Here is a 17375-nt window from a genome sequence, read left to right on the forward strand (position 1 = left end):
TGCCCGCGGGCACCAGGTAGCCCGCGAGGACTAGATGAGTAGCCCGCGAGCCCATTCTAAGAATAGGTGGAATAGCAGCATTTACCAATATTCGTCAGATTATTACCAATGAGCTTTTAAGTGTAGATCGATCGATTCAGCTATTCTTGTTTAAAACACACTAACATGTAACTTACATATATAAACACTTAAAAATATCTTCTATTACAATTAGTTATATAGATATGTGATAGAATCACCATAAATTTAACATACGGCGCATTGCCTATACAGGTGACATGACTGAATGCCCCACGGTCTTCTTGAAATGGTTGAGGGTTCCGTTACGATAGCTCGACGACCAGGACAATGCCACAGTAGTAAACAATATTACTATTAGGACTCAGATAGCCGTGAAGTACTAGCAGATTTTCAGTATCTGTATACCCACTACGTATTGCATCTTTTGGCACAGTTTGTTTCTGTTACACTCAACGCAGTTTAACATACCATGTTTCTAATTTTCCGTAATCGTTGCTGCTGTCCGGTATACCGTATAATGAAGTCTTGTCATTTCTGGATGCCGAACAGTAGTAGGAGACTGAAATTGTAACACTGCAAAATGACCCCGCCTCACTGTGCAGCAACGTTTGTTGCATTGTTGATACGGAAAAGTACAGTGGTGTATGCGCAGCAGCTATGAAGGTTGCAAGCGTCTATGGTTCAACTTATCGTTGTGAATCATGCTTTTCGGGCATGAACTTCATCAAAAACAAACACAAAACGCTTATTTATTGCACATCTGGAACACTCACTCAGAATTGCAATGTCAAGGTGAATACCAGAGTACAGCGCACTAGTTCATATCATACAATGACAGGCTTCCCACTGACTGCTATAGAAACAGGTAACATGATGTCCAGTCCTGCCCAGTGCTATGAATGTCAAAGCGGAAATTCGGTGTGACGTGGGTAAACGGCGGGAGTAAATAGTAGCCCGCCGCTTCAATCATTACGCAAAAGTAGCCCTCGGTTGCAAAAAGGTTGGTGACCCCTGGTGTAGGGGATATAAAAATATTATCTGGCCATTGATTGATTGCTGTCGCCTACGCTTGGGTAAGATTTGCCCGGGTTTTCAACATCAACATGATTTTATTCCAATTTGTGAAATTTATAAATTGGTTGTAATTTTCTATGCGTAGGCTAATTACTTCGTTGATGTAGTGCTATATCGGTGTGAGATCAAATTGCCTCGTCTTGATAGTTGACATCGGGCAGTAGACCGAGGTGGATGCTTGATCAAGAGACCGCAACTGGTCGTTTCGGCATTCTCTTCTATCTCTTTACGCAATCGCATTGTACATCGTGTGAGCATAGCAATTTACAGCGTACGCAGCTACGCTGTAAATTGCTATGGTGTGAGTGCGCTGGGCAGATGAAAATATAATCTGACAATTATTATTATTATATTTCGATTTTGTGTTCGCATTTGGTATAGATGTAATAGTTGGCTTAGAATAGGCTTCATCGAGATATGATTGCATTCAATCAATATGCGTTGACAGCATAAGACTACTAACTGAACAGTATGCTACAGTTTATTCGCGTCCTTCTAGTTATTTCTCAATGACATCCTAATACACTCATTATTCTCAATATTTAAGTGATACGAATCAGACAGAATGTGCAAACGTCTCGTGGAATTTGATGGGTATCCGGTGTAAATTTTTGGCATTTATTTCGAATGATCGTGATATATCTGCGGCAATGATTGTATAATGTATATTGTGCACGTATAGGTAGCCCAGCATTCAAGCAAATCCATAGTATCAGTAGAGACCTCCGTTGACTTCGGCGTACCCGCTCTCAACTTCACGGCCGCAGCCGCTGCACTTCAAAAGCGCACATGATAATTTCGCTGTATAAGTTTAGATACGTACACTGTAGTCGTCCTCTTTGGTTTATTAGCAATTTTAGCAGTTCAATGCACCACAAAATGCAATACGATGAAAAGATAGGAAGGTTTCGAAGCGATTTGGACAAGTCTATGGAATCAGACACCCACATTGGCCTAGGTGGCGTAAAGAGGAGGCATGCACTGCGACTGCACAGTGCACACTGAATGAAAAGTAAAGAAGATAGTTATAGGAAAAAGGCAAGCGACAAGAAATGGGGTAGGGTGGCATGTCATGGAAGGCGACAATATGCGGCATTGCGTACGTTATCGTCATGCTACTGTCTCACCGTGTACACCTGGTATCAGGACCACCACCACCCTAGTTACTTGACTTACTTCCCATTCTCAATATCTTTCTAACCGTATTTTGTCGCTACTGTTTGCTGAATATAGGTTGATTGATTCGATTCGAAATAATGTGAACCGTGGACTTTCGTCAACAATAATTCAGTTCATTTCATTTAGAATTTTTATCATTTCAAAACCTCACAAGGCTGCAATACAATGAAAAGATAGCAAATATGACTAAATAGGGCCTACTTGAGTCGTTTCGACTCCAATCTTTTCATTTTATTGCAATCTTGTGGTGTTTTGAGTTGATCAAGTTATTAATAAACTATAAATGGAACTGAACCTGGCGTATTATATAGGGTTACCATAAGTCCTCTTATAAGAGGATTTGTCCACTTTTTTTACTTCTTTGAAAATGTCCTCGGAGGACGCCCTTGCCCTTTTTTTTTTCAGTCAACCGATCACAAAGTGGGAAAAATATACAGTATTTGAGAATTCTTCTCCGGTTTTGCAAGTCTCAAAATTCTGAAAAAGTGTCCTCTTTTTAGATTTCCAAAATATGGTTGGAAAGTCTGCCACGCAGGCAATTCCTAAGAAAGGATGCCATGTTTTGTCACTATGTCAATGATTTCTGATGTGTACAGGTAGGCCTACACTACAAAAATATGAGGCAAGTTTGGTTCCAAAAGTCAAATTTAAGACATGAGGATGAATTTGTCTCATTTTCAGCAATTTCAGTCCTGCTGATGAAGTGAGGTCTTGAAATTGAGACTGATTCAGCTTTTCAAGACCATACAAAATTGTCATGATCATTCGGTCTTCAAAATCAGACCAATAAAACACATCTTATAAGACGTACCGGTATTGTGCTTATTGAGACATTCTTTGATTCATCCGTTTCTGTGGTCTTGTTTTCAAGACAAATTTCGCTAATCCAGAAATAACATGGTTCTTGGTCTTAAAAATGAGACCGGAAAGTTGAGATGGGCCAAGAGGATAAAATTAGACAAGTTTGATCTTAATGTCTCCAATTGATTTTTAGCAGAAAAGTCTTCAAGACCAACTAGTCTTACCATGTTCTTTCTGTATCAAAAGTAAGACCCAAATTGATCGATAATAGAAGCAGTGCTTTGGGGGCATCCTTTCTAGTGTTAGGTTCCTAGTGAAGGAGGAGATTGAAAGAGACCATGGGAAAATACTGCGCTAAGGACTTCATAGACACAGCTAGCTTATTGAGATAATTTTTGATGCTTCATTTTTTTAGTCTTGTTTTTAAGACAAATTTTGCAGTTTTTTTGCGTTGTTCTGTTAATATTACATGTTGAGTGGTAACTGGCATGTACCTTAATAACGTTATCTAGTGAATGTCTCGTAAACTCCTTAGTACACTATCATCCCAACACTGCAAATTCAGGTCTCTGTCATGCTTCCCCTTCACTCAGAACCTAACACTGAAAAGGATGCCCTCAAAGCACTGATACTATTTTCGATCAATTTGGGTCTGACTTTTAAGACTGAAAGTACTTGGTAAGACTAATTGGTCTTTTAAACTTGTTTGCTAAAAATCGATTTGAGACAGAAAGTACTTGGTAAGACTAATTGGTCTTTAAGACTTTTTCTGCTAAAAAATTGATTCGAGACATTAAGACCAAATTTGTCTAATTTACCATAGTTTTCTGTGAAAACTCGTTTTGGTGTAATTGTAACTAATTTGGAAAAGTATTCAAACTTTTCTGTTTCTTATACCAGGACCAGGTACTGATAGGTATCCTAATTTGAAAATCATGGGCGACAAAGCAAAACTTTTCGAGCCATATCGGGCTCTTGGGCTGTACTCCTCACACATTCCGCACTGCACTCGTTATCATCAAAAGCATCAAGAACATTACGTGTTTGTTGCCGTGGGAAAGGTTTTCCATACTTACAATTGCTCAAAACTGAAACTCACCCAAGTCAGCAATGCTCATCCGGAGGATATTTCATGCATTGCCGCCGATCGATTTTTGGTCTATACTGGCTGTGGGAATACAGTACGGGCTTTTCAGCATAACAGACAAGTCAAGTACACATACGAAGGGCACAAGGATGAAGTTCATTTGATCCTACCGTTTTCTGAACATCTGATAACGGTTGATATATCCGGTGCGGTTAAGATCTGGCATATCAATTCTCAAGAACTGTATCTTGATATGGAATTCGACAATAAATCCTTTCAAATTACATCCATTCTTCATCCTTCTACGTATGTAAACAAAATTCTGTTTGGTTCGTCCCAAGGCACCTTACAATTGTGGAATATCAGAAAGAATGTGATGTTGTACACGTTTAAGGACGTGACAGACACGTCGTCGGTAGTCTGCATGGCACAATCGCCTGCAGTGGATGTCATTGCAATTGGAAGGTCAAGCGGAAGTGTAGTCATTGTAAATATCAAATTGGATCGAGAAATCATGCGCTTTGTGCAAAATGAAGATCCGATTGTCGGGATTGCTTTTCGGCTGGATGGGCCTCCTACGATGGTGACAGGTGGCGGGCAAAAAATCTCAGTTTGGGATTTAGAAGAAAAACGTTTGCTTTCCGTTATGGAGCGCGTGCACAGCGATAAAATCGCCGGAATGACATTTTTACCTGGTCAGCCTGCGCTTCTCACAAATTCTGCGGATAATAGCGTGAAAATGTGGGCTTTCGATCAGAGTGATGGCTCCGGACGGTTACTGAGATACCGGGCTGGCCACAGTCTGCCGCCGACTAAAATCCGGTTTCACGACGAAACTAACATCATATCAGTCGCGTATGATTCGACAATGAGAATATTCTCACTCGAAAACGAACATCTAGTCAAAAGCATGGGGCAGGCATCCACGAATCGTGCCATGGCTCGTAGAGCCGCCTCACATTTAGACAAACGCAAACTACCGCCTATCGTAGATTTTTCGTCATCAACAGCCAGACAAAGAGAATGGGACAACATCATCGCGTTTCACCATAAGACCGCGATCGCAACAACTTGGAACTTCCACCGTTGCAAAATGGGAACATACAAGTTACTTCACGAGCGATTCAGGAATTTGCGCACGACTGCCAAAGACAAAAACAAAGAAAAAAAAGTCGGTGTTTATGTGACCGCCGTTACTTCGACACAGTGCGGAAATTTTTGCCTTGTCGGCTACAACACGGGCCATGTAGACATTTTTAATATGCAATCTGGGTTACATCGCGGCACCTTTGTTGACGCCGATTTGACTAGTGCACACACCCGGCAAATCTGTGGGATCGCTGTCAATCTACTCAACCAAGTTGTGGTGACTGCGGGAAGCGATAATTCCCTGAAATTCTGGAGGTTCAAGACCAAGAAACTAATAGAAAAGATTGAAATTGAGTCGAAACCTTCGATGCTGAGTCTTCAAGGCGAGAACTCGCTGGTGGCAGTTGCTCTTGATGATTTCTCTATTCTCGTGTACGATTTGGATACAAGGAATTTGGCGCGTCGTCTGACCGGCTTTCGAGGCAACATCACCGACATGACATGGAGTGCAGACGGCCGCTGGCTTGTGGCGGCTTCCATGGACTGCACGATCAGAACGTTCGAGTTATCGTCGTCCAGCTTGATCGATTGTTTTCTAGTCGACACGCCTGCGGTCACTGTAGCACTGTCTGTGAATGCAGATGTACTCGCTACGTGTCACGTCGATGATTTGGGCGTGTTTTTGTGGTACAACTCTTCCATATATGGTCGTGTATCACTGGCTCCGCTTCCGTTGGATTATCATCCTACCAATGTCGTGGAGTTACCCGCGTCTGAAGTTACAGATGGCGACGTTGCAGAATCGGAATGTCAAACTTCAAAAGAAGTTACGCAGGACAACGATGATGCACATTTGGCAAAGCCATTGGATGAGACTCTTGTCACAACGTCGGGATTGCCGTCTACAAAGTGGGCTCATTTGGTTTCGCTCGATATCATCAAAAAGCGGAATAAGCCAAAACAGCCCGTGAAGCAACCTAAGTTAGCGCCGTTTTTTATCCCTACGGTCGCCGGATTGACTCCTAGCTTTGATATCAGCGGCGAGGAGAAAGATTCTAAGATCGTCAAGCCGATGAGTTTGATGCCGTTGTCGAATTTTGCTTCGTCATTACTCGACCAAGAATCTACCTCTAATCAATTGACAGCAATGAACAAATTGAAAGAGATGGGCCCATCTGCTATTGACGCGGAGATACGAGGCCTGGCGTCCGAATGCGGCGGCTCTCTCGAAGTCATGTCTGGCTTTCTCAAGCTGATTCTGTCGACGTTGAAATCAAGGAGGGACTTTGAATTTGCTGAATCGCTCCTTGCGTTGTTTATGAAGGTGCACGCTGGCGACATTGCGTCTGACCCGATACTGGTGGAACTCTTGGAAGAAATCGAGATTGAACACAAGACGTGTTGGGATTCGCTCAGAAAAGATATCGATCAGAGCATATGCCTTCTTAATCACATCAAAGCTGTTAATTCGCACGCTTGAATGTGACGTATAGCGGTAATTGTTTGAGGGGTATTTGAATACGCTTTAGGAAATGTGAATCATGTTATATTCATGTAACAATGGCAATGTGAAATTACGCACCACAAGGAGGTTTTTGAATGGTGCAATATCTTATACTGTGTAAGATGATTGGTTAACTTGATGCGGATATTATGGAACTGTTGTTTCACGAATTCGGTGTTAGCTACTTGATGTGATTTGGTTGCAAATATGGTTTGTTTCGGAATTTTGCATCTGTTAATGATTCGGAACGTTAGATTATCTTCGAAATCACTGCCTTTTCTGCGAATCAATTTGTCATTGGTGCCTCACAATTTTCATCTTGTCATTTTCGGATTTCTCCAGATTTTAATGTAGTTCTGGGCCCGGGTGGAAGTACAGTACTCTTGCAGACGCTTTTACAAGGAATAGTTTGATGGGCCATGCTGCCGATCCAAAGGACAGGAATGTGTGCGGTTGTTCTGAAAAAGTGGCAGGACCGTTTGATGCAACAAGACTTCATCTGCTCTTTGGCTCAAAGGATAATGTGGATAGGTGCGAGATTATTTTTTCGATCACGCCTTTCGATTGCACTTTGTAACAATGCTGTGTGTTGATCGCGACTTCATAAGTATGAAGTTTCCGCCAATGTGTGTAGCTTCGTACTAGACGTTTCGTATACTGTGATACGACAAATCGAGGGTTGAAAATATATTGATACATGAACTCTAGTGACAAGGAGTGCATAATTTCAGTAGGTAACCTACTCACTATTCGACTCAAATAATTGAAATTATTGCTCGAATCATTGTCCCAGCTCTACAATTTACCCATAAGCTACAGCTAGATATATATATATGTATATGTTGAGAGATGGCAAAGTATCTTTGAGCAGAATAACTCCCAGCCATATAACCATTCCATAGCTGTTTCAGTTACATGAATATTGTTCCATCTGCTTTTCCGTGCATTACTGCATGTGGCAATATCTATCGGCTACTGCTGTGCTGTGGGATTTATTGGTCAAGTGGACTTCTTTTTATCAGAAAGGCGTGGCTGAAGACGTACGGGCTCGTCACGTCAGATGATATGCTTCCCCAATATCGAGAACTGCATTTGCATGCGGGATATCGACCAATCCCCTCGTCTTACAGCTACTGTATCAAAAGGTAAAAGTTTCTGAGAGTTGAATCGAAACACGCTAGGTTTGAATTTCCGTTCTGTACGTTCTTGAATAGCAACTGCCAACTAGCCTTGTTTCATTACAGAATCCGTTCTGGTAATTCTCTGTAAGATTTGACTTCCTGACAACATAGCAAGCAAAAGTGCTTTATAAGCCTGTGCTTCCCGACCTTTTTCGTTCGTGACCCACTTTTACCTCAATGTTTCACTGTGCGACCCAGCATGAGATATGACCTAGCATATGAGAAAGTAATTCAAATTACAATGAGTCTTGTGAGTGACAGTAGAATAAGACGCCCACAAGTTAAATTGTGCGTCTGTTTGAGAATACAAGTGTCTCAAGCTGACAAGAATGCTCGTAATGGTGGATTACAAACGACGAAGCGGGTATTCAAGTAGTAATTCGTCGTTTACGTCTAACATAAAAGGGTCTCGAGTATTGTTTGCTGATTACAATCGGGCTGGATTGCATTTTCCAACCAACGTTCGCAGTTTCACGGCGTACACAAAAACACACCACTGTCCAATTTCACACTCTCATAAAAATGACCGTCACAAATATCTGGTTCATCAATTATTGTAAGCATAGGAACGTGGCTTTAATTCAGAGTAGCAGAACGGGTATGAGCCCGTCTAATCGTAAGAAGTTTCGGTGTTTAGCATTTTTTGCAAATTGGACAAAAGACCGTAACATTTAGAAATTCTATGCGACCCACCAGAGATAGCTTCGCGACTCACCGGTTGAGAAGCACTTATATACCGGTAAGCCATGGTAGTGATATTGATTAGTCAGTTGCTCTTGTTACATTCAATTTCTTAATCTTTACATAACTACTGTGTCCCTTATTTCGGACACATAAAATTTTCCCAGCATTTCAAAATGCTGGTATAAGATAGGTTTTCATCTGCCAACCTGTGGCCCGCGAGAAGGTTTTGAGTGGCCCACAAGATAATTTTAGAAATTATTAATATTACCAAAATATAAATAGCCCATGCAATTTATTCTGAACCTGCAAGGCCACCCAAAAATTTGATAACTATATTCGCAATTATGAGAGAACGAGTCGTCTAACATGCGACTTCACTGGCACGCTCGCAGAAATATCTTCCGCGATAAAATCTTGACACAAAATGATGGACGCATGTTGACCAAACCTTTCTCCATTGATAAATCCTGGAGCCTCATAGTCCTGCCTTGGCAAACTGAGCCCGGCGGTTTACAGAGGCGACCTGTAATATATGCAAATAACAATAATATTGACTGAATCCGTTCATTTATTAACTTTGCAAAATGTTCGCCCTTCACTCAGCTAGAACATAAATACACGCTAAGTTTTCATGGCATAAAAGTAATCGACAAGTCTTGCTTTCCCTGTTACCTAATCCGACTTGCTCCGATCTGACCACGAAAAGGGATAATCAACATTCCAGTGGCCCATGTAATGATTCATAAATTTCATGTGGCCTCATGGTCGTAAAGGTTAGCCACCCCTGCCTTGGACTCAGATGTTTAGTTAAGTTATTGAGTTGCAGAATCACAATTGCATTTGACAAATTTCTGTGCTGTATACTGACAATTTGATGTTTATTTTTCAGCATCTTCTATCCGACTAATGAGACGTTCAATTTTTGGACTCATTTTATATTTCTTTTCATTCTCGCGAATCGGTTTTGGTTGATAGCCAATGGACTCCAGGGATCAATTTTTGAAGCCATTTATGTTCCGATCATCATTTATGCTATCGGTGAGTATTCTACCTGTGATCTTCAACATTCACTCACCAAAGAAACTCTATCGAGAGAGAGAGATTGAGGTAGGTGTTTTGTTAACGAAATAGACACAGTTACAAAATAGAAATTGACATTTAGTGTAGCAATACGATCGTAGGTTACATCCCTCGTCATCCAATCAGTTGAACCTGCATTTTGAAGTATTAGGAATTAGGAACAAAACTAGCAATGTTTTTTCATAAGTAAATAAAGAGCGGACTATCGGGGAGCATTCTAAACCTTGAACAAGGGGACAATGAATATTAAATTACATAAAAACCAAGGCCAGTTTGATATAACACGCAGTCCGTATACAAGGCTTCTGCTAGCAACATTCCTATCCCATGACCAAGCATGATGCAAACGATAGCCTTTCAAATTTTCCTATTCATCTTGAGGTACATGCATGATGCTGATTGGAAGCTGTCTTGCCCATGTCTTCTGCAGCGCATCACACAACGTGCGTGAAAGCTGTTGGTTCTGTGATTATGCCAGTATCACGCTCAGTTCGCTTGGAAGTGCTATTGTTTACAATAACTATGTCTGTCCATACGAATGTATCGGCGTAAGGATCCGTGAGTATGGAGTTACCGTGTATTGCCAGCTAGTACGGTTACATTTACCTAGATTTGATTCTGTCATCAACTATGCTCAATTGCTCAGCGAATTGTTCAAGAGTTATTAACGCTTTCTCGGGTCGCTTGGCCAATCCTAAAATTGTTACCTTAACCATATGGAGTGAGCATAAAATGATTAGATGTGATCACTGAGCACACACACTAAACAGTGATTCAGCAAATTGCAGTGTGAGATTCTCACAGGTGTCATCAGGTCTCATCTATCCCACACTCTAGAGAACTGATTAGAATCCTTGCACAATATTGGTCAGTTCTAGATATCACACAATTCAACGTGTTCATTATTTCGCAGCAAATTTGATGCTAATACTGGGAGTTGCCGGGGTGGTCGGACATGCGGCTTGCTGCTACTCACGGAGAATGACTTCGAAACTGAGATATCTTCTGAGAAGTTCCGTCTTTGTTGTTTTATACATGGGCTCGTCAGTACCATGTGGAATTAAGTAAGCAATCGAAGAGTTTGCAGTTTGTGAAGAAGTGGTTTATGGAGAAATACCTTAGACATGATAGGCCATTTCTTGAATAAACACCTCGTCGGATTGCAAAAATGGCCTCGTAAATATAATTTGCAGCAAGGACCCCAGTCGCTCCATATTTCCTTGGGCTGGTACCACATAGTCGGGGAAAGGAGAGTTGTGTTACAAAACCTTCCGTAATGATGGATATAATTGTAATTTGAAAATGTCGAGTTGGTTCAAGAGCTTGTTGAATATCTGCTTTCTTCCCAGTAGTAGGCCTACCTCAAACAAGATCAGCTAAATTTTACAGATGTCTCGATCTTTGACATCTATCACCAAAAACATATGCTCATGAGTTGGAACACTTGCCACTATCTTTCCTGCTCTCGCCCGCAATGTTGTGAGTCTATTATCTAAGTTCCATATACTCAATACCCTCTATGAGAGAGAGTATGGTGGCTTCTGTGTGTGAGTTGCATCAGCGGATCTGTGATCCATACAATGATTTGGCCATTGAAGTTTTATGCCAGATGTTCTTCCTGCCGCAGCCAGCGGAAATCGAACCCAAGACATCTGGTTTTCGCGACCAGGGGGGTAACTGATGAGCTAGGTTGGTTGTCGCTAAAATACCCAGTTTGATATATTTCATAGGAATCTTTGTAAAGAATATCTCTTCTTAACAGATATTTATCTATAGCCCTCTCAAACGATAGTTCAAGCAACGGCACACTTTTCACGGAAGACATTCGCTGTCATCTCGATGACAATCCTGGAGAAAATGCCACCAATTTCCTATTAGTCACTGCATTTTGTGCCCTGACCGTCTTCTTCAATGTATCTAAGATTCCGGAGAGATGGTTTCCAGGTACTATTTATTATTGGCTTACTTCATTGACTTATTCTATGAGGGTTCCATTTTGGTTGACTTGAGTCACTTTCGAAAAAGATTTTGTTTGTGGTTTTCAGTTTTGGTAAATTTTGGGCACATGTTTGCCAGTCTAGAGCCACCAACTCTGGTGTTGGCCATAAGAAATCGCCGTATTTATTGCGCTGAGCTTTTCATTCTGTTTTCTGTAGGTACGTTTGATATAGTCGGGCATTCTCACCAATGGCTACACGTCTGCATCGCCATTGCGTTCTACTTCCAGACATTTATCGTGGAAGATGTGATCAAAAACGTGGAGAAATATACATCAACCGGGTATGTTTTGCCAGGAATCATGCCATATAAGTGTCAAACTTACTCCGGCCTAGAAGGGACATCGTGCCAACGCTATAACTTTCTTGTTTTCCGAATTTTGTATGTTACTTTGTGTGGCGTCACTATTAGTGATAATGATTGTTGTTGAACCTAGTTTTTTGAATGCTTGCATTAATGCTGACGGCATCTCCTGATGAGTGCCAGCCGAAAAGCTTCGGGAATATATATGAATATATTATTCACATATGCATTATGAGGTTCTGTACCCCAGAGCATAGATTTGTTGTAGTGATTAAGTCAGTGGTTCTCAACCTTTATGCCATCGCGGACCACTTTCGGATCGTCGCGGACCCCCACAAAGTTTTAGTTTAAATTTAGCCCAATTATCATACAATCGTCATCTGTCTTGCGCAAAAGATAACTGTAGCATCAGTAATAAACATCAACAAAATGATTCTTCTTGAAAATAAGATGATACTACTCATGTAAAATTGGGTTGATTTATATTATTTCAAAGCGAATTCTGCAACTGCATTTCTTGAAATAAGTGGTCGTGTCTTGGAAATCCGCGCCTTCGATTTGACATGAATGAATGCTGAGAATCCATTTCCACAAATATAGATGGTGGCGAATGTAATAATTTCGCGGAACGCTTTTGACGACACATTTGGGTATGATCACAACAAATATGGCACCAAAATTGACAAACAAATTTTCTTAATGAACATACCGTAATTTTCCATGTATAATGCGCAAAATTTTACCAATTTTTTGCCCTAAAATAGGGGGTGCGTATTATACATGGGTACAGCAAGCCTTAAAAAAATCCCTCGATCAAAGCACGTCTGCAAAGCACGCGATCTCTTGCTGAGTTGGTTTGCAGTTGGTACGCGAGCAAAATCAGGTCGCTGATTGCTACAAGCGTGCGCGGCAATCCTTGTTGATTCATCGTGTCAACGACAGGCCTTAACAATTGCATACACAAGAGGCCACGTGCGCAAGATATAATTGCTTGCGTAATCAGTCACATCTCCAACAGGACTAGTGCGCCCCCGACATAACCGTTGGCCTGAGCAATCGCATCTGTAATTGTAATAGGCCTCGTGCGCAAGATGTCGTGTGTCGCTAGCCTGAACTATCGCGTCGCCGACCTCACAGGCTTTGGCTACTATCTACTCTTGTTAAGAGACAATGCCGTTAATTGTATTATGATTAGCGATCATTATGTCATGATTGTTTGACAGTGACATCGCAAAACAGAACAACATCGAATACTAAACCGCAACTATTCATGTACTCATGTACTGCGAATGCAGGGTGCGTATTATACATGGGGCGCACTTTATTCGGTAAATTACGGTAGTTGAATGTTTTGTTGCGCCGGTAGCAGACAATATATATAAACATTAGGCCTTGGTTTTGGTTACTTTCACACTCTATTTAACGTCCACTTGCGAATGAATATAACTTTATTAGTTACACGAGCTTTCGGAGCGCCACTCCTTCATCAAGCCTGGTCATTTTACCTAGTAGCTTATCTTTAAGTTATTATGGAAAAATGGTTGTGCAGCACAGAAGAAAATCGATTTTAGTAAACATTTCGACGTCACCATGATTGACCTTACTCATCCAACTTTTCTTTCCCACAATCCCCAGCAAAACATCTCAAAACAGCTAAATGTTTGTATCACTGAGCTATTGGCAATTAAGCAATTAAAATGAGTCTGCACAGTAGGGTATTTCATCTCAGACGGGCATTCTGTTGATGTGAGCTCTGGAGTTTTACTAGTAATGAAGCGAAACTGCCTCGTGATTTGCCGAATTAAAAAAAATACAAATTGTATATCAAATATTTTGAGGCTTCGCGAGCCCCCTGAAAATGCTTCGCGGACCCCCGGTTGAGAACCGCCGGATTAAGTACTGAAAGTAGGCTTCGCCTACTTATGTATTACGAAAAAGCCCTTTGTTACTGACCACCTCTGATGTAAGATCAAAACATGACTTGGTGACACGGACCGATGCCAGTGGCGTAGCAGCGTGTGTTGCTGCCCGTGGCTTTTGCTGAAATTGCCGCTCCCTTAAGTTAACCGCAGCAAATTTCGACATAGTTTCATGTTCCAGCAATCTTTTTAATAAAAATAATTACGAATAATATGCTGCGTCTCAAGAATTTCTATACTGCTTGAGAAAGAAGCCTCACCTTCTCAACGTTTATCAGGCCAAAATTAATAAAGACAAGAAATGGTGAACGAATGTTTCAGGCAAAAAAATCAATAGCCGCCTGAAAACTGAACTTTTTGAGCTTTCGCCGAAGCGATATCAGCGACAATATCCTCAAAATCAAGTTTTTGAACGTATAGTCTCTTTCTATAGGAAGAATGGATAGAGCTGATAGCCGATCATCATTCATGGTAGAACGTGAATAAGACTTTATTAGTTTCAGCTTTGAGAAGCCCCTCTCATGGCTCGCAATTGAAGCACCAATGGTCAGACAAAGTTTCAGACACGAGCATAAATATGGTGTCGAATCAAGTATAGGTGTGATTTAACTATAACCACTATAAAACATCAAACGCTGTTGCAGCATGATCAAACGTGGTGTTACTGCTCCGCACCAGTCTCTTATCAATATCTATAATCTGATTATATTTTCATCTGAACAAGACAAACACAATGTACAATGCGCCAAGACACAATGTGATGTAATGAACAGATACGAGGATGTCGAACGACCAGTTGCGGTTGCAGTAGCGGTCTCTTGAACTGGCATCCACCTCGGCCTCACGACACTAGCCCGATTTCACAGTTCCTTTTTCAATGTTAGTCTCTATTTCGCAGTCTTTTGGTCTTGCTCCATTCCTTGTGAGTGTGCTCTTTCATCGGGCGTTTTTTATCGCCGTAAAAACGGCGACGCGGGGGAAGAGCAGTCCAGAATAACCTCCGACCCAGAATCGACTAAGGCTGCCTGGGCGCTAGGCGCTTATCGTCACCACTACGCCACCTCGCCTGCTAACTCCAATTTAACAAGACTGATCTTAATCGAAAGCTTTTGTTGCCCTGATTCCGGAATTACAATTTAAAAGCTGATCAGGGCAACGGAACCACCCCGAAATAGCCATCAAATTCAGAAAATCGGCATTGTTCCGAATAATCGCTCGATACTATTCCCATTACCATGGTCAATTGGTCATTGTGTTGCGGCTCTCCGATTGTTCGGAATAAACGGCCTTGACGGCTATTTCGGAGTGGTTCCATTACCATGCTCATATTTTAATTTGTGTTTCGGAATCAGTGCGACAGTATAGCTTTCGATTGAGTCCAGTTTGATTAAATTTTAGCTCTCTGGTCGCTAGCTATAGGACTACCAATTACACTGCTTTTAGCCGCCTGTGTACACTGTGCACTGTGCAGCCTCATTTGACCGCCCCCTTGGGGCCTGGCGCAGGCCGTAACCGTTAAGTGGCTGCTACGCCACTGGCTGATGCTTGCTGGTAATGAGGTCTCATGATATGTTTCTGGCATTTATATCGGTATGTTGATACTGATATTAGTATTAATGTGTTTAAGGGATGTCTCACTTGTGGACCTGCATCTATCGTTCTCGAACACCGCCGGCGTGATGACTGTGACTGGATTGCTTTGCTTCACCACTTGCGCACTTTTTTCGAGAAATTTCTAATTTTAAATTTTGGAATATGTCTTACTGAGAATACGTACTCCCACAGGAATGAAGCACTTCACATGCTATGTACTCGTCATTTTATTGCTTCCGTACTAGACTAATTATCTATTATTTTATGAATTACGAACTGTATAAGTAGACCAATTAATTGATCTTTCCTGCCTATGCATCGATTTTATGTTTGGAAACACTGGGTATGTAACTGTGTAATTGATACAGGCATGTAATGGAGCTGTTAAACTCAGACAAGTGTTCATGAATAAATTCAATGGATTCTTTATTCAGTTATCTCAGTGCTACGCTATGCTTTATTATATGGTTCAGAATCACTAACTATAAGTAGTCAGAAGAATGGCCAAGAATCAGGGCTAGTCATGGGGCCCACTGCCATTGGTGCGAGAGTGCCCTGTTCAAGTTGGTCTTAGTGTTGTCTTTTATTCAGGGACCAAGTCTTTGCAGTAGCACAGACAGACAGTTTTATTGAACAAAATTGCAATGAAAATATAATACGTGCTGCAGCGATACGATCCTTAGAGATTCCCGCGGATCATCCAGTCAGCTGCATTAATGGAGTACTAATTAAGCATTATTCAATTCGAGTCTCGCGTCATAAATAAATTTAAGAAAATGTAAGCAGGCCGAATAGTGGTTTGGAACATCAAATGAGTAATAGGCAAAATACTAAAGGACTAAATACGACCAAAACAGGAGATAAATAGGGTGAACGGCAATTACAATGTAAAGCAACTAACTTCAATACGGTATAAGTAAACGAGATTTATATTCAAGACAAAATGCAGAAAACGACAATTCCTTCCAGGCTAGTGGAATGGCATTCGACAGGGTTGTAACCAAGTCAATGTCACTTTTATAGTTTTGACTCGAGTCATTTTCAATTCACCACCGAGTCAAGTCCCGAGTCCAAGTTATCGAGCAGAGGGTCGAGTCCGAGTCATGGTATTTAGGTATTATGACCCGAGTCCAAGTCACTATGTTGACTGCTCAGTTCCAGAGGGATCCGGCAGTCGACGAGCATGTCCACATTCAAGTCGAAATATAAGCAATTACTACTAAATAAATACAGTCCATCCTCAAGATTACCGGACCACGACTGACCTATCGATTTCGCTTCCCATGACATGCCGCCCTATTTCTTGTCGCATTCTTTTTCTATACGATCTTCTTTACTTTCATTCAGTGTGCATGCCTCCTCTTTACATCGCCTAGGCCAAGGTGGGTGTCAGATTCCATAGACTACTCCTTGTCGCTTCGACATCTTCCTGTCTTTTCATTGTATCGGCATTTTTGTGGTGTATTGAACTGATAAAATTGCTAATAAACCAATGATGATGAAGATTACCGGACCACGACTGACCTATCGATCTCGCTTCCCATATGCCGCCCTATTTCTTGTCGCTTCCTTTTTCTACACTATCTTCTTTACTTTCATTCAGTGTGCATGCCTCCTCTTTACATCGCCTAGGCCAAGGTGGGTGTCTGATTCCATAGACTACTCCTAGTCGCTTCGACATCTTCCTGTCTTTTCATTGTATCGCATTTTTTGTGGTGTATTGAACTGATAAAATTGCTAATAAACCAATGATGATGATGATATATATATATCCCTATATATCCCCGCTCAGTTCCTAGATAGAGTCTTGTTAAACTTACTTTTCATAACTTTGTTTGGTGATATCGAATGGTTCACATTTA

The 17375-nt window shown here is 41.3% G+C and overlaps 2 protein-coding genes across 4 annotated transcripts; both read left to right on the plus strand.

The window, feature by feature from the left end:
- Nucleotides 1–941: 941 nt before the first annotated feature.
- LOC145434275 (WD repeat-containing protein 36-like) lies at nt 942–7098 on the plus strand. The gene has a single exon (XM_080311636.1). It carries the CDS (start codon nt 4011–4013, stop codon nt 6729–6731), a length of 2721 nt encoding a protein of 906 aa, XP_080167762.1. The 5' UTR covers nt 942–4010; the 3' UTR covers nt 6732–7098.
- Nucleotides 6741–15942, plus strand: LOC145434280 (membrane progestin receptor gamma-like). Of its 3 annotated transcripts, none has more exons than XM_080311643.1 (8): nt 6752–7286; nt 7778–7900; nt 9510–9658; nt 10082–10258; nt 10614–10764; nt 11463–11644; nt 11928–11980; nt 15548–15942. In XM_080311643.1, the coding sequence occupies exons 1-8, from the start codon at nt 7168–7170 to the stop codon at nt 15761–15763; spliced, it is 1170 nt and encodes a 389-aa protein (XP_080167769.1). In that variant the 5' UTR covers nt 6752–7167; the 3' UTR covers nt 15764–15942. The 3 variants fall into 3 exon arrangements, with proteins under 3 accessions (XP_080167771.1, XP_080167769.1, XP_080167770.1); XM_080311644.1 differs by having other exon boundaries at nt 6755–7286; nt 11857–11980; XM_080311645.1 differs by lacking the exon at nt 10082–10258 and having other exon boundaries at nt 6741–7286.
- Nucleotides 15943–17375: the final 1433 nt, after the last annotated feature.

This window comes from Botryllus schlosseri, chromosome 2 (assembly GCF_051294905.1).
Source record: "Botryllus schlosseri isolate E-star chromosome 2, Bs_hap1, whole genome shotgun sequence".
Taxonomy (NCBI): domain Eukaryota; kingdom Metazoa; phylum Chordata; class Ascidiacea; order Stolidobranchia; family Styelidae; genus Botryllus; species Botryllus schlosseri.

Bases quoted from the DNA above. Each gene is read 5' to 3' on its own strand.
- LOC145434275 (XM_080311636.1), top strand. From the start codon at position 4,011: ATGGGCGACAAAGCAAAACTTTTCGAGCCATATCGGGCTCTTGGGCTG.
- LOC145434280 (XM_080311643.1), top strand. From the start codon at position 7,168: ATGGGCCATGCTGCCGATCCAAAGGACAGGAATGTGTGCGGTTGTTCT. The intron at 7,287-7,777 runs GTGCGAGATTAT...TCTTTTTATCAG, and splicing joins TCAAAGGATAATGTGGATAG to AAAGGCGTGGCTGAAGACGT. The intron at 10,259-10,613 runs GTGAGTATGGAG...ATTATTTCGCAG, and splicing joins ATGTATCGGCGTAAGGATCC to CAAATTTGATGCTAATACTG.